This window comes from Podarcis raffonei, chromosome 3, assembly GCF_027172205.1.
Source record: "Podarcis raffonei isolate rPodRaf1 chromosome 3, rPodRaf1.pri, whole genome shotgun sequence".
NCBI lineage: Eukaryota > Metazoa > Chordata > Lepidosauria > Squamata > Lacertidae > Podarcis > Podarcis raffonei.
This window is the reverse complement of record NC_070604.1, coordinates 72,330,346-72,352,418: the sequence shown is the minus strand read 5'-3', so window position 1 is coordinate 72,352,418 and position 22,073 is coordinate 72,330,346. Positions and strand designations below refer to the sequence as shown.

General features: G+C 40.1%; 1 protein-coding gene across 4 annotated transcripts in view; it reads left to right on the top strand.

Moving 5' to 3' along the window:
• PRKN (parkin RBR E3 ubiquitin protein ligase) overlaps positions 1-22,073 on the top strand; it is a 589,279-nt gene that overhangs the window by 288,884 nt on the left and 278,322 nt on the right. For all 4 annotated transcript variants that reach the window (XM_053382342.1, XM_053382339.1, XM_053382341.1 and 1 more), the window contains exon 6: positions 14,423-14,538. In XM_053382342.1, the coding sequence (XP_053238317.1) occupies positions 14,423-14,538 (116 nt within the window). The remainder of the gene's footprint in view (positions 1-14,422; positions 14,539-22,073) is intronic.

Genomic DNA, 22,073 nt, shown 5'->3' with positions numbered 1-22,073 from the left:
CATCCCCCCCCCGCCCCCCGGCTTTGGAAATACAGGTATACCTCAGAGATATTGCAGGATCGGTTCTGGACCAAACAATTTCTCCCCCCCCCCCAATACATACAAAAGTTAGGTTTACAATATACTATAGTCTATTAAACCAGCCCCCCTGCCTGCAGGGGTGGGAGAGGAAAAACTGGGTTCCAGCCCTAGCCATCTCTACTCCCATGGCCAGAAGAGGGGCGTGGGACAGGCTGCCCCATAAGGAGCAATATCTGTAAAGCACAATAAAATGAGGTCTGCCTATAGTAGCTTCTATGATTTGTATCATGACCAAAGCAAAACCTCCTGTAGACAGATTCAAATAAAATCTTCTGGCTATTGCCTAATGGATATGTACTTTCTCCTCAAGGGTTCGATATTATTACATGCATTGTTCATTGGGGGGAAACCATCAGTGTACTAATTTTTCAACTCTGAAATTTGTAATGGGAAATTATTTTTAAAAGGCATTGTCATGTAAGGGAGCAGAGCCTTCCTGATTGTGAAATGAATGGATATTCCTGTCTCGTTTTTAAAGAGCCAGGCAATTAAGTAGTCTCTTTTCCTTAGTCAAGTTGTGATCGGCATGAAAGCATCATCAAGAGTCTCTTTCAGAATCACACTTTTGAGAAGGTGAGCAAAGAGACAGAACTATGACCTTGCTGAGAGTCACTCTGCAGTAATTCAACCTCAGGGGACTCATCAGCCCACTGTGATGCACTGGAGAATATATCAGGCTAAGAGATTTATCCGGTCTCAGTGGGAAAATATTAGATACAGGGTTCAGATCAGTCAGAAAATGTTACATTCTGGATTTCTGGGCTCATGCAAATGACATTATTATCTAAACGTGCTCTTGATCCTGTCTCTTAACTTGCTTCATGGGAAGTGCTTCAGTAATCCTGGAGGCTGCTGCTGGGTGTATCTGATTTAAGAGGCTCATAACACAGCACGTGTTTAAAAGGGTGATGGTACATAGAGGAGAAGGCAGTCTGCAAATCTAAGCGTTCCAGCTGCTTAGTTCTACAAGTTAAAACACTCCTAGCACTTTTAAGAAAGAAGACAGAGCCAGAACATAAGAAGCAGCCATATCACGATATGGGTCTATCTAGCTCAGTATTGTCTACGGACTGAAAATAGCTCTCCGGGATTTCAGGCAGGGGTCTTCCCCAGCCTTATCTGGAGACTTGAGTGTTCTGCATACAAGGCAGGTGCTCTACCAATGAGCTATGGCCCTTTGTGGAACAGTGTGCGTCTCCCTTAAACAGATGGTACAGCATATGCTAGGGGTTCTTCAGAAACATCATGCAGGGTTTCATTGCTGTACTTCCCCCCTCTCTGCCTCACAATTCCATTTTTTTTCTTTTTGAGTTAGAGAAATGGTGTGACTAGGATAATGGTGCAATTAGACATTTATGTGGAGGCCTGACATGTATGCTATCATCTACATCATGGAGAGGATTATATGCTGCTGCTCCACCATATGAGGACCCCAGGTAGCACCTGAATTTAGGCTACATCTCAATTTATGTTGTACATTAAAATTATGTGCTTTTTGGTGCATTTGGCTGTCCATATGGTGGATCAGGGACACAGGATCTACCCCTCCTGAAAAAGCATTGCAGCACAGCCAACTCGTCCAAACCTCCCCATCAGTCCAGCTTTAAGCACCTGACCACCTGGACCATGACTGTGTGTTATCTCCACTGTCTGGTCAAAGTACCTCCAGTCTGCTTGGAGGCATCAGTCATAGCAGAGGGTCAGGTGACAGGTGGGAAGGAGACTTTCCTTCTCCTTTTCTCTGTCCTTTGAAAGGCATGGGTCAGAGTGGAGTGGCAGAGGAATGCCCTGCCCTGGTCCCTCCCTTCCCTGTGGTTTTGCAAATCCCGATTTGGCATTATTTCATGTGGCTTAGCATATTCAACTTGGGAGGGCTGAGGTTTGTAAAATACGCTAGTAACTCTGTTAATGTCAGTGGGACTCTTTCGAATTAAGTGGCTGGCTTTAGGTAATGTGCCAAATAAAGGCTAACATTGTGGGTAAATAAGTGAAAATGACCCATTCAGAACGGCTTCCGTGTCAGTGAGATCACTTAAAGTGCTGGCCAAGGAGCTTGAAAGGATACTTGGAAGTGCACCGAAGTGTTTCCAGTGTCACTATGCCTCAACGCATCCTTGAAGGGCTCTGCCATGGCTTGAAATTTTATAGTGAGGAAAGAAAATAGACTCTGGGTGGCCTGTTATCCACAGTCTATCATGTCAGTGGTCTGTAACAGCTGCTTTTGGAGCCTGGGTAGCCTGTTATGCCAATCTGCCATTAATCTCCTGATCAATGATACAGCTTACTGTAACAGCTCTTTCTGGAGCTTTTAAGGCACGGTGTGTGAATGAATGCTCTGGGAGTTTTGAAGTCTTGGAGCATTAGCAGGAAAAAGTCTATGTTCAGATTTTTGGACTGTGTTTGATTACGTTTATCTTTCAAAAAGTATTTATGAAAGCGAAGTAGTGTCAACCTGACCTGCTGCTGGGCTGGGACTTGGAGACTGTGGTGCAGCTTGTTAATTTGATCTTGATCCAAGCTGAGGACTGGTGCATAACATGTCTCATCTTATGAAAGGGCAGGAGTCATTGTGTTATTGTTCTTATAGTCATCCTCACTGGCAAGTATTTGGGCAACTAGTTTAGGACCCAAGTCAAACTGGAAAGCTGTCATATGTCAGAAAGCTGAAACTAATTGGTACGCTCAGTTGTGTGTATGCCTGGGCCTCATATTGTCCAATAAGCATTTTTAATGTGAAAAGGGATTTGGGCAGAGAATATTCCCTGAAAGAAAAAACCCTAAAATCTTAATATTTTTTTCACACTGGTTCATTGTTGTTTGCAACAGTGAATGTCTGCAGCTTTGGCAACGGTTCTTGTTCCTCCTAGTAACAATCATCTGTTCACATTGCCAGTTGGATTTGACTGTGCCTGCCTTATAAATTAGCCCCAAGTTATCTGTCTGCTTCCAAAAAGGCAAAATTATAGCCTGTGCTTTGCTCCTAAATGAGGTTAGTGGAGGATGGATGGAGCCCTCCATCCCTCTGTTGCCACCCTCTTGTACAATTTAAAAGCACAGTGGTAAAAATAAAAATAGCAGGCTGGAAACATAGCAAGGTTATGGAAGAGGTGCAGAACACACCCTTCCACTATACTGTGGAAGTGCAGCATCTTCAACATAGTGACAGTTCACTCCTGACTTTGAATCAGGGGTCTCCTTGGATAGGGAGTGCAGGAAGCAGCCCACTATGCCACTTCCACAGAGGAAGCTCATTCCTGCAGAACTTTCGGGCCCCAAGATTCCAGCTGGAAGACAAGAGGTTTCTACACAAGGAGTCTGGGCTCACTTCTGGCTGTGAGAGCCTCACCCCATCAACCACAGGAGCAGAGGAGATAGGAGAGGCAGACAGGAGCTACCAGGCCTAGCTAGCTGGACAAGGCTACTGTTAATCCGAGATTACTCAGTGGGGAAGCCTACTGCTCAGGCCTGCCTAAGAGCTAGGAATGGGCAGAGTATCCAACTCAAATATAAGCTATTAGGAAGGGCTATTTGTAATTTTGAAAAATAGCCACGAAGCTGGAACAAACCATGCTCATGATGAAGATGTTCACACGGAGGTGGTGCCTGCTATTAATGCCTGAATGCCATGGGTGAATTCTATTGGATCAGCTAAGAGACCAGCTTCACCAATGCACATCAAGATATGTGGAAGGGTGTGATGAGTTTCCATTGCTACTGCTGAAACACCAGTAACCTTTGGCTACTTCTTTCAGAATTGTTCCATTCCAGCTGGTCATTGCAGGCACTTTGTAACAGAGGCTAGTGTCTGAGCTTGTTTCTTCCCATCTTCCAAACTCTCTTCCTTTTGTTCCATGCCTTTTAGACTGCAAGCCTGAAGGCAGAGAATCTGAACTGCAACATTGAACTTGCAACATGGAGAAAAAATTGTGAGCCATTCTACCTATTTTCATCTGAACAGCAAGATGAAAAATAATGCTTTAAATAAGTAAATTTTAGTATTAACTCCCCACCCAGCTTGATTCAGAAATGAGTCTGCATCTTTGGAGAACACTCTTAAGAAGCCCCTTAGAATTCAAAATTTTATCCATAATGTTCACTGTAGTATATCTTATTAACTTAAATCTTCATATATTTTTCATCCATTATTCTGGTTGGTAATTGCTGCTCAGGCAAACACTTCCCCAAAAGGATTTTGAAGGCTCTAATTAACTCTGGGAAATGCCACAGTGGAAAATGGATCTGTGCTGTCTCTGAGCTTGCCGCCCATTTGTGGGAATGCCTTCAAATTGTTTTCTGGTATGTGTGGAAGCCCCTCTTCTTCTTCTTTTAAAAAATGTGTTTGTTTATTTTAATGGATCAATACTTTAGAATTTCCACTAGACCTTGCCTTTCTTTGTATTCTTGAACTTCATTCATACATTTGCTGATTGGTTGTTTTGTCTTTAATTACTATTTTAAAGAAGTTATGATTCTCTGGGAGCTTACCTCCTATAGGCATTTCCTTCTTGACAATGGCAGCATTGGCTTGCAATGGCAATGTTGCTTTGTTCCATGTGTGCTATATGCACGTTGCCTGGAAATGTTCTTTGTTCTGAGATGGGTGTGAACATACAGGTGTGTGTGGGTTTGCCCTTGTTCTTTCCACGTTAGATTTCCCATGCTTGGCAGTTACTTACTCTAAAACGTAAATGCTACTTGCCTTAAAAAAAGAGAGAGAGAGACATCTGAGCAACTTTAAAGAGTTTGCTGTGATAGCCAAAGACTGCTGGTCTCATTCAGTAGCAGCTGGAGATTTGAGGAAAGGGATTTTGTTTCCACAGGGTGATTTCATTATATGTGATGGATAAAATATCTCAAGCAATTATATAAGAACCTGATACTATGTGTCTCAGCAGAGCAATGAGCTTATCTGTTGAAATAAAATCCCCAGTAAAATCTAAGCAGCCGACTACGTTTACAATTTATATATGAAGTTGAACTGTTCTGGTAATACACTTCCTACCTAATATAAATTATACAGTGATTTCGTGGCTCCTTTCTCTAAGGATGCTCCTGAAATTCTGATCCAAATTTATTGCAGCGTTCTGGACTTTCAGCTGGCCTTGCTTCTGAAGTGGAATATTAGGAATTATCCTTTGTTGTTACTTTCCAATTTTTGTGGAAAACACTGTGCATGCATAGTTTGCTACAGTTCCTTTTCCTCCTTTGCAAACCTCCCCCAGTACATTACCAAAGCAGACATGCATAATGATAAACTGCAAAAGAAAAAGAAGAAATATTGATGCTGTATGTAGGATTGTATCATTTTTTTGTGTGAGAGAGTGCATGTAGTTTTTACTGATATGAGCTAGAAAATAAAAAGCAAATTTGATGTGATTGGCTGCTATTGTATCAAGATTATATTGGGGTAGTCTTTTACCAATTTGCAGTGGTATGTTTGAACATGACTAACAGCAGACCTAACTATAGGAAGCTGGTGTAACTTAGGCCAGTGTAATTTATACCGGTGTAAGTTACCCTTATCCCAAACTCCATTTAGGAGCCCCAGGTTGAGCCAGCAGGTGAGTATAGGTCCTAGGTTTCAAGGATTGGACCTAGGTCACACAATCAAGCTGAACAGGGTTTGGAATAGGTGTAAGTCTCCCCTTGCCCTGTCCTGCCTTCACCACATCCCTTGAATATTCATTTTGGGGTTTACACTGACATAAATTATGCCATTTTAAGGAGCTTGCTCATTCAGAAGATCTTGATCTGTGCTGGAGTAAGAGACTTACAGCCTGCTCAGGTAGGAATGCCCAAGATTCACTAAACCAAAATCATCTCATCCCTGTGGACCTTGGGTTTCGATTGTGTTGTATAAGGCTACTCAGAAGTAAGCCCTGTTGAATTCAATATGACTTCCAGGTAACTCAGTATGGAATTTCACCCCAAAGGCTGCAATCCTTTGTACACTTACTAGGGCATAAGTTCCAGTGCTTTTTTTTCTGGAGGTACGCGGGGGTACGCATACCCCTAAACATTTTGTGAATCTTGGTACTTTTGTCCATTTACTGTATTTATTTTTTTCTGATTTGAACTATAAAATGGTGATTTTATTGAGTCAAAATGAGAGTACCCCTAAACATTTATTTTTAGGGAAAAAAAGCACTGGTAAGTTCAGTTATATTCAGTGGAGCTTACTAAGTAGATCTGTACAGTATAGGATTTCACTGACCTAGGAGCACCAGATATAGGACAGAGTGAATTAGAATAATAGTAAGGGGAAAATATTCTTACCCCTGCTTTTCAACAAGAAAAGTCAATTTTGTTAATAATTCTAGGGCCTCATGATGTGCTATATAAAATGAATATTCTGCCATGGTAGAAATACACACACACCTTGAAGTAAGATTACTTCTGACCATATTGAAAGAAATCTTGGAAGAAAAGAATAAAAAGGGGTAGACAAGTAATACAATATTTTCCCATTAAGCAAAACTTTGATAGAAGTCAAAGTCATTCCCAGTCCAGCAAAAAAGTATGATATAACAAAAAAAACCAATTTTCTCTTTCATAAAATATGCATTGTCTTTTGTACAATGCTAATAAATTTTGAAATGACAATTTTGAACTGTTCTAAGAACTGAAAAGAACATCACTGGGATATTTGTCTTTTCAAACAATCATACATGATCCCTACTATTGTAGGGTTTATCCTATTTTATTTATTAATTTTAAATTAGCAATATGGTTGGGTGGGTGGGTATGGGTTACACAGTTGAATAAAGTGAAGAGTTATTGGCATCAGAAGACATGAGTCAGATACCCACTCATAAGGACATACTGAAAACCTTCTTGTACCAGGTTTGAGTAATAACTTATCTGTCCCCCTAAACTGAATGCAATCCACCTAGCATACTTTCTGGTTTATCTAGAACAGTAATGGGGAACAAGTATAGTTGGACTCTTAACTATCATCATTCCCAGCCAGCATGGCAAATAGTCAAGGATGGTGGGAGTTGTAGTCCACACGTTTCCCATGCCTGATCTAGCAGAAAAACTCCTTTTGCTGGAACTATGAAAACAGAGTGGTATGTCATCAAAGGCCACAGTATCAAAAACTGCTGGTTAGCATAGTCTGCAGAAGTTTCTCTGCCCATTTTTAAAAAGCATACATCATGGGTTTTTGTTTGTTTGTTTCCTTTGTAAACCCCTCTGAACTAGATGAAATAACACACCCTGATTGTCAAATTAATGTAAAAGACTTTAAATTTATATGCAATCCCAGATTCACTGTCTCTGATACAGTTTGAATTATTGTGACTAGTTATTCAAGGGATACAAGGCAGCTGGAGATGGGTGGAGGAAAATGGCTGGATGGCATTGCATGTATTAAGTTTTTTTTCTAGATTATGTTCACTTAAGTCTCTTTGAGAAATTTGATTATATGGATACGCGTTGTCGTGTAGATCAGTTCACCAATGTTATAGTTTCCTTTCCTATTTTAGTGTACTTGTGTAATTATTATGTGGCTTTGATCAGTGGCTTTTTCGTGAAGCCTTGGTTAGTTTGTTTGAAAAGGGAAGGGCACACAGATCTGACAATAAAGTGTTTCTTTTCCTCTTCTAAGTGAGACATTGCCAGAGGACTCAGTCTGTTAGTATATTTGAACTTTTCCTTCATGGAGCCCCTTTGGAGTCTTAAATTGGCATACAAATTCAAATCTGATTGCCTGTGGAAATTAAGCCTGGAGGAATGGATGGTTTCTCTACAGGAAACACTTGATAATAAAATTGAACAGTTGGATTCTACTTTGAGGGCTGATATATACATGTAAGACCTGAAAATCAGCAGCGATGTCTAGCATAAGATGATGGAGATACATTTTAAATAGCTTCTTTGATGCCAAGCTTTATTTGTAGCTCATATTAGACCATACATATCTTTAACAATCTATATGTTAATACAGTGGGTTGGGTTCAATACAGCTAGGATGAATCGTGACCTAAATTTTATTGCTGGCACTTACCTCCTCAAATAATTCAGGCTGGATTCAACAAACTATGACCTCTAGCTATGGTTTTGCAATTTTTGTATCATATTGCCCAGGTATGCAAAAGGAGGATGCGGACAGTTGAAAATGGGTTTAATCATGGCTTCAATTTTTCTAACTACATCAAACGATGCTGATAGAGAGAGGGGGGGGAATATATTTTTGTGGTATAACTTGTCTAGAGAGGAGGACTGGGATGAACCATCACAGGATGCTTACACTAAATAGGGCTGTTGGTCCATCTATCTCAGGATTGTCTATATACAGACTGGCAGTGCTTCTCCAGGGTTTCAGAAAGAGGTCTCTCTTGGCCCTTCCTGGAGATGTCAGGAATTGAGTGAGACCTTCTCCATGCAAAGCAGTTGCTCTGCCACTGAGCTAATGACTCTTCCCCAGGAGAATCATGTCCAAAACCTCTCTGTAGCAGACACTTCATTTATTTAAAAGGCTTAGTAAACTGCTTAATATTTCAAAAATATCCAATGGTGCAGAGTCTAAAATATAAGCAATAAATCATTCAAGGAAAAACAGAAGCTCAAAGCAATAATACGGAAATATGAAAGCAAATGGAACAGAAATTCAGACACATAAACCAGGGTCCCTTCTTGTGGATCAAGGAAAGCATGGGCAAAAAGATAAGTCTTCAAAAGATGTTTGAAACAATTCACAATTGCTGCTTCATATAAGGCAGAGAGGGAAGAGCATTCTACAGTACAGGGGCCACAGCAGAAAATGCCCGTTTTTGGGTCACTGCCTTATGAGACTCTGTATGGTGTGATAGCACAAGTAGAATTTCTCCAGGTGGTATAAATGCTCTTACAGTCCAGGTGGTCTTTCAGGTAACATGACTGAGTTGTTCAGGGCTTTGTACATTAAAAGGATGTTGAACATGGCCTAGGAGGTGATCAGTAGTTGTCAAGTACCTCAGGGTCCATGGAGGGCTTCCCAAAAGATAACCCCCACCCCCCTCTAGCTTGAATTAGCCATGGTGGGCAGGCTTCCAGAGAGCATGGTTCAAAATGCAGCTGCAAGGTGGCTGACCAGAGTTGTTTTTTATTTGAGATTGTAAGCTGTTTTGAGGCAGAAGTATTTTTTAAAAATTCTTGTTGCCCCAAGACATTCTCCTTGCCCCGTTGCTAAATTTGTGAAATTCCACAAAATTTCATTTGAAAAAAATGTAGGAAGGAACTAGGAAACCTCTGGTCCTCCAGATATTGCAGGACTCCAAGTCCCACCAGCATGGCCCATCATAACTGAAGGTGGGAGCTGTAGTCTGACAACACCTGAAGAGCACCAGTTTTCCCATTCTTCATGTAGTGAGAGGGAATACAGTGACTCAGGTGGGCAAAAATGTTACATAACAAGTTGTACTATTACTGCTGATAATAATGTATATCTCCAAGTTTAGTCAAAGCATTTCCAAGTAAGCGGGCAGCAATAAGTTCTTGGGTAGCTCAATATAAAGGCTTTAAAAGTGCACAAAAAATTGAATATGACCATCGACAATAGAGCAGTGTGCGTGTCTCTCTCCAATATCTGCTTTCTGTCTGTGTGCTGACTGACTGAACCCACTGCCCTTTTCAGAATGCCTCTGGCGAAGTCGGAGAAAAGACCTGCTATTCATGATAAAAGCTCTTTGGGCTCAGACTCCTTTGCCAGTTCTTCATCAAGGCTGTCCAGATCCAGTACGCTTGGTCTCAGTTAATAGATCAACTCTGACCTTTGTGGGAGAGAGCGAACGGGGAGCGGGGGTGAGAAATGTATGAGAACACTTTAAAAAATATTTCTGAATGAGGTGCTAGGCCACAGAGGGGAAGTTATGATTCTACATGCAATTTAATCATACTTCCTTTTCCCCGACTCGGTGCATGAGGCTTTGGATAATAAACTAAGTCTGAAAGAGACTCTTTGGGGGTCTCAGGTGTGATGCCCCAAAGGTGACCAGGAGGGCTTGACTTCAGTGGTAGGTGGGGATGGGATAAGGGAGGGAGTCTTAGACTTGAACGCTCCCTGTGTCTTAGGGATGGGAGCATGACAGGACTGAGTATTGGAACAGGCTTGAAAGTCAAACAAATCTGTTATAAGTGTTTCAAAAAATAGGTTGTTTAACAGCAGGTATTTTGAATCAAGCTAGAGGGAGAGTTGATGGGTGAGTTCTCTCTCTCTCTGTCTCTCTCTCTCTCTCTCTCTTTCATACACACACACACACACACACACACACTTCTAGCGTGTTAGCCTGTTCTTCGAAGTACTGCATAGAAAATAGAGGGTTACTTCACTGAAACAAAATGCTAACTGCATACAGACCAAGAGGCTGGATAGTTTGAGAGTTAACTGTACTACAATGGATTAAGTTCTTTGAGGTTTGTAGCCAGCCTGTTAATCAGAAAACAAATATTTAATTTTGGGGAGAAATGTTACTTGTATATTTGGTAATCATGCTTTTTATGGCAATATTGTCCTTTAAAAACAAACAAAAAAGGATTATGCACACAACGTACATCTATTGGCTGCTTTACAAGAACTAATAATTTCCTTTCTGTTAATAACTTGCACAGCATTCTACACAGAGAGCACACACAATTAGAATTCAAAAATAATTAGCAACATTTCCCCCAAAATGCAGATTAATTACTAATGATGAAAGTTATAATATCTGGTCTCTGGAGACAGCAATGTAGCTAACTACAACTTAATGGAATATCCATGTGTAAGAAATGTGGTAGCTTCTTACGTGTCATAATTTCCTTCCCTGCTAATAAAAGAAGCTTGTCGGAAATAATAGCACAAGTTCGGTGGGAATTGCTTTGGGCATAGCAGGAAACTCCGCCAATGGTGTTGATGATAGAAAGGGCTTAATATTGCAGAATGATACCTATCCAGTGGAAAGGAATGTTTCTGATGGCAGAGGCCTCAGCTGTGCCCAGACAGGTGGAAAGTTACTGCTGGTGGTTCTCTTGCCAGCAGAAGTAGGCAGAAAGCCATTATATGGCACATTTGAGAGATGGGGATCTGCTGCACTCAAAGTCTTTGCATCCCCCAAGGGACTCAGTTCTTTGTTCCCTCAGCTATGCCAGCCTGGAGCTGGCATAGTGAAAAAGAAAGAAAAACTGCTCTTACACACACCTGTTCTGTTTTGCCTGGTGCAAGCTCACAGGGCTTGTGATTCAGCAATGGATCCATCCCTGCACTGCTCCCCAACCCCACTTAGGATTGCTCTGTAACTCCCCAGAAACTAGACCCATATTATATCAATTTAAACTTCATATCTAAATCATATTAATGATTAAATGCCTAGCAGTTCACCGTAGTTACAGCGTATTCTGTTACAAATCTGTTTATCTGAAAGGGACTCGAGGGCCATTAGCTCCACTCTTGCCATGGGAATGACATTAACAGTGCATCCTACAGTTTGAAAGCATACCAGCGTGAGTAGATAAATAGGTACCGCTGTGGTGGGAAGGTAAACGGTGTTTCTGTGCACTCTGGCACTTGTCACAGTATTCCATACACCAGAAGTGGTTTTGTCATGCTGGCCACGTGACCCGGAAAAACTGCATGCAGACAAACACCAGCTCCCTCGGCCTGAAAGCGGAGATAAGCTCCGCACCCCATAGTTGAATTTGACTGGACTTAACCATCCAGGGGTCCTTTAGCTTTACCTTTTACCTTACTCAGAAGTAAGCCACATCAAGTTCCATGAGAGTTATTCCCATTTAAGTGAGTGCATAGGATTGTAGCCTACAAATATCTAAATTATTCTTAACAGATGTATAATTTTAATAATAATGGCAGAAGGACAAATTAGTGGAGAAAGTTGTCTTTTTAAATTCTCCAACTTTAAAATTCATATCAGGTTCATGATACAGAACCATATCTTTACCAGTGGTATTACACCCCTGCAGGAATAAAAAAAAAGATGTTCAAGGAAATGTAGGTGATAGCAATGTGTGAACACAGATTTTTATGTGCATTTTGGTGAAACTGCAAGTCATTAACCATTAGTATTGACACCAAATCCCAAAGTCAGTGATCCCAAAGTCTTGATAAATATCCAGATAAATGTTATTAGGGCAAAATAGAAGGAAAGGAAGAAATTGTGTGCTTTCATTCTTTTATCCTTTTTACTGGGTTTTCGCAGCATTAGACTTTTTCTTAGACTCTTAGACTCAATTTCAAGTTAGAATTCAGAAAGAACAGCACAATAATAATATTCTACAATATTCTAAAACACTTCTTTTGATCATGATTGAATCACCACTTTGCAAGACAGACTTAAATTATCTGTTTTTATAAAATACTCAGAAAAGGGGGGTGTTGTTTTTCACATCACAATATTTTATTTTTGGGGAGAAGCAAATGTTCATGCGATGCATTGTCAGACTCCAGTAGTCAACACCACTATAATATATCTGTTCTGGTCCATCAGTTGTTTTCAATGGAACATGATGTAGTGCAGTCGGCAAGTTATTCATATCATGAAGAACAATGTGGGCATGAGTTTCTCCTGGCAATGGTTCTTGCTGTTTACAGGTCTGACAAATTTTGAAAATACCTAGTTGAAATGAATAGGATCAAATTATACCATAGAGCTGCATTCCTACTGTCAGGGAAGAGTTAGAGTTAGAAGTTTCCAGTTTCCCAGAGGGAGAATATTTTCCCCAAGGTGGGGAGGAGAGCAGTGAATCTAATAGAAGAGAGCAACAGGAACAACGGGGAGGGACAGGATGTTCACAGGAAAGGCAAGGGTTAAGTTCTAGCTCAGATTCGGAGGAGGGGAGATACAAGCCAGCTCTAGTGAGGAGGTTAGAAAAAAGAGCGGGAAAGCGAAGGCAAGGGCGCCTTTGCCATTTTGAGGGTGGCTGGTCACGGAGAAGCAGAGCTCAGAAGGTATCTGAAAGAAGTGACTCTGAGGAAGAATAGTTAAAGATAAGAACCATTTATAAGTTTGTTTGTTGATACACAAAAAAAAGTTATAAAAGAACAAGAAGCGTTTGTGTGGCGATCTGAAGAGGACAACGACCAGTCCTGACACCTGCTTGCTAGCTATACATTAAATGACTGTGTAAAAAAACAAAAAACAGTATGGAGGCAGTAAACTATATATTGGGGGGGGCAGAATCCCTTTCATCAAGAAAAGTATATTCCTTATTAAATGCAGCACACAGCACAGTGTGTCATGACAGTAAACTCTGTTCTTTGTTGCTGGGATATTTATGTCCTCTGTTTACACTTTGTCATATCCTTAGCAGTAGATATAATTCTGTTGGGTTTATAACACTTTGTACAGAACTGTACAGAAGCTCTCCAGTGATATACTTTTTAACTGGGTAACTTTTTATGCTTCTGTAATGTCTTTTTGGGAGGGGGGGTGTCCCCACTCCTTCTACAATAGTTAAACAGCCACATAAACATCTTCTTTTGATAAGCAACATTTCTGCTCATGTTCTGTTTGTATTTCCATATAAGGTTATAGACCAGATTCTTGATACTCTCAGAGCTTAAAGGTGTGTTTGGTGATGGTTTCAACAGAGTTATGCTTTACTCACAATGTATTAATAGAAATAGAGCTGGAAGAGTCTAGGAGTCTGGCTTTCTGTCTCTGCCTAGTCAAAGGGCAATGCCTTCTATTCTCTGGATTTCAGCTCAGAAATTCATTAATCCTGGACCAGGGTAGGGAATTGATGGCCCTCCAGATATTTTTTGGGCCGTAACTCCCATCACCCCTGACCATTTCCTATGCTGGCTGGGGCTGAAGGGCGCTAAAGGCAGCAACATCTGAAGCGTCACAAGTTTTCATTCTCTGGTTTAGCTTCCACTGCATTCATGTACTGCCTTGCCTTGGTTCTAACATGCTTCCCAAGCTAGAAGTGGAAGTGTACATATGTTACCTTGATTAGCATCTGGATGTGGGAAAATCCACTACTCAACAACAGAATCTTGTGAGTAAGGTCTGAGTGAGGAAACAGCCTCCTGCATGTGGATAAATCCTTGTAGAATCCAGGACCTTTTTATTTCTGTACCAGTTTGGTTCTCCATTAATCCCTCATTCCTGCAAGAAAACCATCACAGAATCTATGCAAGTGCTAATGCATTCTCTTTCTTCAGATGATGTCCAAAGAGCAAAATATACACCTTGTACAAAGATACTGTGAGGCATCCTTCCTAAAGCATTCCTAATGAGCATCCCCTTTTTCCACTGGCAGTAGTGATTTATCTACTGCCTCAGACTTCACTTCGACTAAGATAAAGAGAGGACATGAAGTGCAAGTATGTAATCTTCCTTTTATCTCTTCTTCAATATTGCAGGAATTCTACTTTAAATGTGGAGCACACCCAACCTCTGACAGTGAGACATCTGTGGCACTGAACCTCATTACAACAAATAGTCGGTGCATATCATGTATAACCTGTACAGATGTTCGGTAAGTCAGCTTGAAGAATGCCAAGCACAGTATCCTGGCAATACTAAGACTGCATTTTTAGGGTGTGCTACTTAATTTTAATTCTGTTTTGTTACAATGGAATATGAATCACACTTTCCACAATAGAGTTTCTGGGGGTTTTATAACAGAAATCATTGTTTTGATCCTGCTACTGAATCAATTGGCAATATGCATTACATTGCTTTCCCTCATCCAATCTATTAGGGACACAAATGTTGCATACACATGCAATGATCATTTTTGCAATTCTGGAATAAAAACATTTAAATAATAATAATGTCAAGTGGTCCACTTTTAAATCTGGGAGGAGACAGTGGTCCAGTTCAGGGAATCATTTTAAGTTTTATAAACCTGGTGTATGAACCTGGGAATTAGCATCAAAGCACTCTTTCCTCACACCATATCCTGATTTGGGTGTAATGTTCAAGGCTTGTATTGTGCTCGAGTTCCCCATTAGGTCCATAAAGACAGCATGTTTATAGTTGTATACTGGAACTGTTCCATACTTAGTGTCAATTAACAAGCCAGGAAACCACAACTGTGGCCTAATATAAGCCAATATCTTCATGCTTCAGCCAGTGTGTGGTAGGAGAGGTAGAGGGAAAGTGTTGAGCCCCAAGACATACTCCCAACTTTGTAAACTAGCATGTATGAAGCCTTGAATGATTAAAGTGGTCTTGAGCAGGGACAGGGAGAGAGAATTTCTGGAAAGGCGTACACAGTTTAAAAATAAATAGATGTTATTTTTTTCTCCATCTCAAGCACAACACAATATAGTCCATTAAACTGTTTCGCTGTGCTGCTGGTGCTGCCTTGACTGTCTGCTGACAGTACTTTGCTGTAGAAAATGAGCCTTTCTGATAGGTTAAAAGATAAGTCAGCTTTGAAAAGAATAGTGGGATGCCCATCACTTCACAGATATTTGAGAGTTATAAAACTGTCATCTGTCTCTCTTACAATTCATCTTTCAGGCACACTATGCTGAATCACTTCAATAGCTTGTGCCGTCCATTAGGTCTAGAGTGTCACCCAGCTGCTGGGACAAAAAGTATTGAACACATTCCTTCTCTCTGCTTTTTAGGATGATATAGACAAAAAAGTTACTTTTGGGTACTAAAGCTCATCCTGGGATAATTTGGTCATCTGTGTGGGGTCTATGTTTTGGTAGATCTGATTTTTAAAAAGCAATATAGAGGAAAGGAGTTGGAGCTGTAGGTCTTTTTATAAAAAATAGTCTGCCATCCAAGTAATAGAGAGAGAGATTTTTCTTTCAAAAAGGTTCAGAAAAAGGTAACTGCAACGAACAAGGGGCTGGAGAACTTGAAAGCATGTAGTCATATTCCCAGATTTAATTTTACAATTTCTGTTAAGCAGGTTTGCTAAAAGTGAAAATCAGGACAAAGTTGTTGTTTGGCATTTTTTTAATGTTTTTTAGTAAAAGCTACAATAATTTGAGTTTTGGAGCTTCTAATGGCATTTTGGGCACAATTTAACCCCTTTTTTTTGGCCCGATTTCCAAAAAATAATCCAGGATGCCATTTTTGGAGGCGAATTCCAGGACATGTCCTGGAAAATCTAGACGTATGGCAGCCCTAGCTAAATCCAGAGTTGGTATACCATGAAGTATAATGCCTTTTGGTGCTTCCTTCTTAACTGCAACAGAAGGAAAAACTGGGAATTGTCAGTTGTTAACACATGCACACATTTTCTCTTGCAGCATGCAAGTTGATGATATTTTAAAGATGGTCTGAACTGGTTCAGCAAACAGCAAGCACTTAAAACAAATACTGAATATTGTGGTCCCAGAGGAAATACATTTTTGTCAACTATTTCCAATGGTTTTTAAAATATATATTTTTAAAAGAAAAGCATCAAGGGTTTGGCATAACCCCTAGGCACTTGAAAATCAGACTCAGAAATCACAACAGTGTTAAGCAACATGAAAACAATATGGGAGAGCAAAAGGGCCTCATGTTATCTTTCAGAAACCAGGTTGTGTGGTGTACAGTTCCTCAAGGCACTAGTATTGTTAGTGTTCCAACAGATGCACAGGTATTAAATATACATAGGACCTGCCCTTATTTACCAGAGAAGAAGAAATCCCTAGGAAATTGAAGTTTTCGTTGTTTTTTATTATCATGTTACCTTTTTTAAAAAAAGCAAAGTCCAGAGTTCATAAGCCTGAACATGGCAGAAAAATAACATAAAATAAAATTGCCCCGATGAGAATTTTATTAAGAATTGTGAGAGCTTCTGTTCATCTTTTCTCAATTTGCCAAGTTTTAAGGGATCCTTACTTTACTAGTGATAACCAGGATGGCAAGCCTCAAACAAGTGGAAAGCTTTCCATAACTGCATAATTTCAGGCTGATTCATATTGTCTTTACAAATCTGTAAGGTCTGAATACCAGTTGTATGTTGATAAGGGAGCTCTAAGGAAAATGTAGAATGTCAGAGACATGTCAGAATCTTCCCGGAGCATTGATAAGAAGTACACTACCAGTATGTGGGGAAATGTTTTACTGCCTCAATCTCACTTGCAATGTATGGGGTACTAGAATGTTGCCATGTGGTGTTTCAGGAGAAGAACATTTTTATCTCTTTCCCCAGATAATTTTTTTGCTTTTAAAAACAGTAATTATTAAACAAAAACTAAGAAACTGATATCAACGGTTTTAGAGTTTATCTTTATAAACTGAGCCAAATTGAAATGTGTCTCATGGTGGTTAAGTTTTCCCATACCCAAGCCATGTGTTGTGTGTGAGAAGAAGGGCACTTATTTGCTTCTCTAGGTTGGTTTCTACTGGGGGGGGGGAATGCACAGGACTATTTTTTATCCCATTACATTAACATAGCCTGGTGTAAAAAAAAACCCAAACCCATCCCATTTGTAAGATTCAGGGCAGATCCCATGTATACATTTAAAACATATCCAATGCACATTTAAAATACATGACTTTGCCCATGGAATCCTGGGAACTGTAGTTTAAGAGCATTGGAAATGTCAGTTCTTTGCAGGAAACTAGAGTCCCCACGATTCAATGGGGTGTGTGTCATGTTCTTTAAACATGCATTGAATGTCCTTTAAATATATGGGGTGGATCCACCCTGAGATAATCTTATATCTCCAATCGTGAACAGAATTAGAAGAAAAATTAGAAATCCACTGAGGTGAGGATGGATGGATGGATGGATGGATGGATGGATGGATGGATGGATTTATTTATTTATTTATTTATTTATTTATTTATTTATTTTATTGCCTTTCATCCAAAGATCACAGGGCAGTTTACAACGTAAAAAATACAAAATGAGAACAAAAAATACATAGTAAAACAAAAACAAGCTAATAATCCCACTCCCACAAACACATTTAAAAGGCTATAGAATGTTAATCAGTCAAAGGCCTGGTCGCTGAATTCTGCACCAGCTGAAGTTTCCAAACCGTCTTCAGAAGCAGCCCTATATATATAACATGTTGCAGTTAACCCTCATAGTTAAATAAGTTTACTGCCACTACACAAATATGTAGGAGTTTTCTAAGTCATTGTTCCCTAAAGGAATAGATCATCAGTTGTCACTTCCTCTTACATTATGCCGGTAAACACGTGTTTCTTTAGCAGTTTTGATAGTTTATGTGAATAACTGGGTAATATATGCAGTGTGTTTGCAATGTGTGTTGAATTTGTATTGAACATACTTTAAATGTACTGTGTGGATCTGCCCTCAGTTGGTGTTCTTGTGTGTGTTTTTTACCACTGGCATTTGGGGGGGTGGGTTGTATTTTCTTTACAGACTGCTTTACAGAAAGAAAACTATGATAGGTAAGTGGCTCAGATTTGTGGACATTGTTTATTACTTTGCATGTGACAACAGATTGGAAGGATTAAATTTTAGATCTACTTCTGTGTAAATTCTGTGAAGAAAAGTGCCCCTGGGTTGGATTTAAACCTTGTTTTTCATATAAGGCTAGGGAGACCTAGACATTGCCATGGGAAGTGTGAATTATTTTTGATGACCTTATTTGCTTTTCATGGATTCCATTGCTTGCGTATTCCCTAACTGAAAAGAGAGCACTACCAGGGCAGCTTCATTTGAGGAAACTCAGGAAATTCTTTTCATGCATGTGGGGAGATATTTGAGAAACCCTGAACTTAAAACATCCAGAATTGGCTGCTGATGGACATGGCGTACTGAATGAGCTGCTCAAATGAAGACTGCTCTTGCTGTTAGTTTAGGATGTGATCCCACCAACATATTAGTCCAAACCACAACACATCAAGCCTGTCGTCTCAACTCATCCTATTGTCTCATTAAAAATGACTGACCTTTAAAGTCTGATTCTGTTGCCTATTGAATGCTGTTGTAAAAGCGAACAAGGAACCATTTTTTCTTTGGCTGGGTTCAGAATGCAGTGCTAATGAATTAAAAGGCTATCCACATGTTTGGAAGGAGACATCTCTGCTGTAATTTCACTTCTGAGGGATTGGCTTTATAAGATTCAGTAGACAATTGCACAGATTAAGGGTGTGATACATTCAGAGCTTCTCTTCATAGGTGTGTCCTCCCACAGTTTCTCCACCCAGCATGGCCATCAATTGTCCTTTTCAATTGTATATGCCTTACATGCTGCTGTGTTTGTTTTCCTTGAAAATTTCCAGAAAAATATTGTACTAAGAGCTTAGCCACTTGAACTAGTCTGCCTAGAGAAAAGCCAAACATGTCACTTTTTATCCGCCTACGAAATAAATGGGATTTTAAAAAAAAATCAATTAAGCGAAATGACAAATTAAGCATCAAAGAATTGTTACTAATTGGTTTAGGTCTTAAAGACCTGTTCAATCAAAGCAGAGTGCACAGCTATTAATGCTTATTTTCAGTTACCTACAAAACCCCATGATAAGACCTTTTATTGATGCTAGTACTTTGAAATGTGGATTTGGTATCTCTAAGTGACCTTCCTTTCTCCGTTGGCATGCTCTGTAGGATCTGCACACAAGCAGTTATATCAGCAGGGCTTCCCGAAAGTGTTAGAAGCCCTTGTGGGTGAGATGCGTTGTCGTGTCTTTTTATCTTACTTTCACTGCTGGTACATTGAAACACTCACTGTCAGTGATAGAGCAGCATTGCCTTTCCTGCCGTTCTTTCTCTGAACCTCTCAAGGAAACGATCACACCTTCATCCCAATGCCAGACTTCTTAGTATCCACAACCAAACCTCTAAGAAAACTTTGAGATTAAATATTCATCTATCTTCAAAACCATTTTAGCCTGCTTTCAGCTGAAATAAGCTCCCGGAATGACTTACACCAGTAATAAGATGATGACATGGTTTGCTCATCACCAGAGGAAGATTTAGGGGTGTGTGACCAGTTCCTTTGCGCTGGGCAAAGAGCCTTGGGGATGCCGCAAGGGGCTCTGCAACCATTATGCAGAATGGAAAGTGAGAGGCTAGGGGTGCCAAATCCACCTCTGATATCACATTGGCTTAGTGAGACTCACAAATGCCAACTCCCAGAGAGGAGCCTGCAGCTGCTGAGCTTGTGGTTAGTGTGGAGAGGGTTTAACCATGAGCCTGGGTTCCGGCAACAATCTAAGCCAAATGTTTAAGCTAAACCTTGACTTGAGTCATCACAGCAGCTAAAAGGGCCAGGGAGGAGAAAGCAGCTGCAAGCTGCTCCCTAAGATCCCACATATTCATGTGTTCACACTTAGTGTGGCTTGTGAATCAGGCCATTCCCTGCCCTCAGGCTTGCAATCTAAAACACATGGCACACAAGGAATATTAACTAGCTGGGAGGCGAAAAAGTGCAACTCAGGCACGCTTCTTAGTTTCACCTTCACATATTTGTGGAAGTGAATAATGCTTCCCAGTGGCTCATTCTTTGTTGGCTATAGGAGCAGGAACTTATCTTAACTATTAATTTTTCAACATGCTTCTCTGTAGATCTTTATAAGAATCCTAAAAAGACCCCCTTTGAACTTCCGCTATGTTTCTAAACTTGCAATTGATTCTGGGTATTTCACAGACAAGTGTAAGGGATGAACTTTCTTTTGAAACCAGTTGGTGTGCAAGTAAATGTTTTAGTGCATTTCACTTCCACTCTGTTCATAACTTTCAGGAGAAGCTTGGCTTGTATTGTGGGCTGCCAGCTCCAGTCAGTTACAAATTTTATGCTTAACCATTTATGAACCTTGCTTTTAAAAAGTTTTTACTTAGGACTCAGGTTGAAGTGCAGTGTTTCTGAAGTATCAGTGTTTTCAAAGGAGTGATTTCCACTTGGTGTTCTTGGGTAATGCTCATTGAAAGGTTCCTAGGCAGTGGACAGTTGGAGAGATCAAAGAGATGCTACCTGGTACCAATCATTGTGCTTGGAAGAATCATCCTACACAGATCACTGAACTCTTTTAGTGGCATTGTAGTCCAATGGATAGAGAATAGGCTTCAAACCCCATCCCTGCCATTTTCTTATTGCATGGCCTTGGACAACTCATATATAGATCATAATTATAGTGACTTACCTCCCACTAAGTGCCTTGTAATTTAAATGCTATATAAACATTGTATGGTAGTAAAAGTTACAGAACTGTTTTAGAATATATCTACAACTCAGCACTATACAGTTTAACAGTATCAAATATTTGGGCAAAATAGCATAGGAACTGCTAGATAATCTACTTTTGATTTTCAAGTATAAATTACAATTTAATTGGCCTGGAAATTTGTGCTGGAAAAAAATAACCCGATTAACATTGTTCTATTTCCCCACCCACACCTGCATTTCCTGCTTCTCTCTCCTTGGATTAGTCACATGAGTTATCTCACCTAATCAGAAACTGCATGGCATTGCCATGATGCACCGCCAATCAGATATATCTATGTGATGATGTTGCTGAGAGCATGAGGAAAGTGCAAATAAATCATGGATCAGTACTGAAAATCACTGAAAAAGGGAGAGTCTGCTGAAAATGTGGGCGAAACAACCATAATCTCTGAATACTTTCTGTTGTGTAGATATTTGAGTATCTGTTTAGGCTGACTCACATGACAGTGTTCATCATATGAATACTTGGTTATATGAAGCAATGGTCGCTACTAGATGAAACTAATTACTAATCATGTTTCTTATCATGTACACACAATATCTTCATATCCATGGTGGTGATAAGCACCCTAAGTACTAGAGCATGGGTAGGCAAACTAAGGCCCAGGGGCCAGATGTGGCCCAATCGCCTTCTAAATCCAGCCCGCGGACAGTCTGGGAATCAGCATGTTTCAACATGAGTAGAATGTGTCTTTTTATTTAAAATGCATCTTGGGTTATTGTGAGGCATAGGAATTCATTCATTTCCTCCCAAAAAATATACTCCGGCCCCTCACAAGGTCTGAGGGACAATGGATGAGCCCCCTGCTGAAAAAGTTTGCTGACCCCTGTACTAAAGTGATTTCCTCCTCTAATAACTTCCCATTCATCTAATGTTGTGAATCAGCAATAGGAACACTAGCAGTTAGTG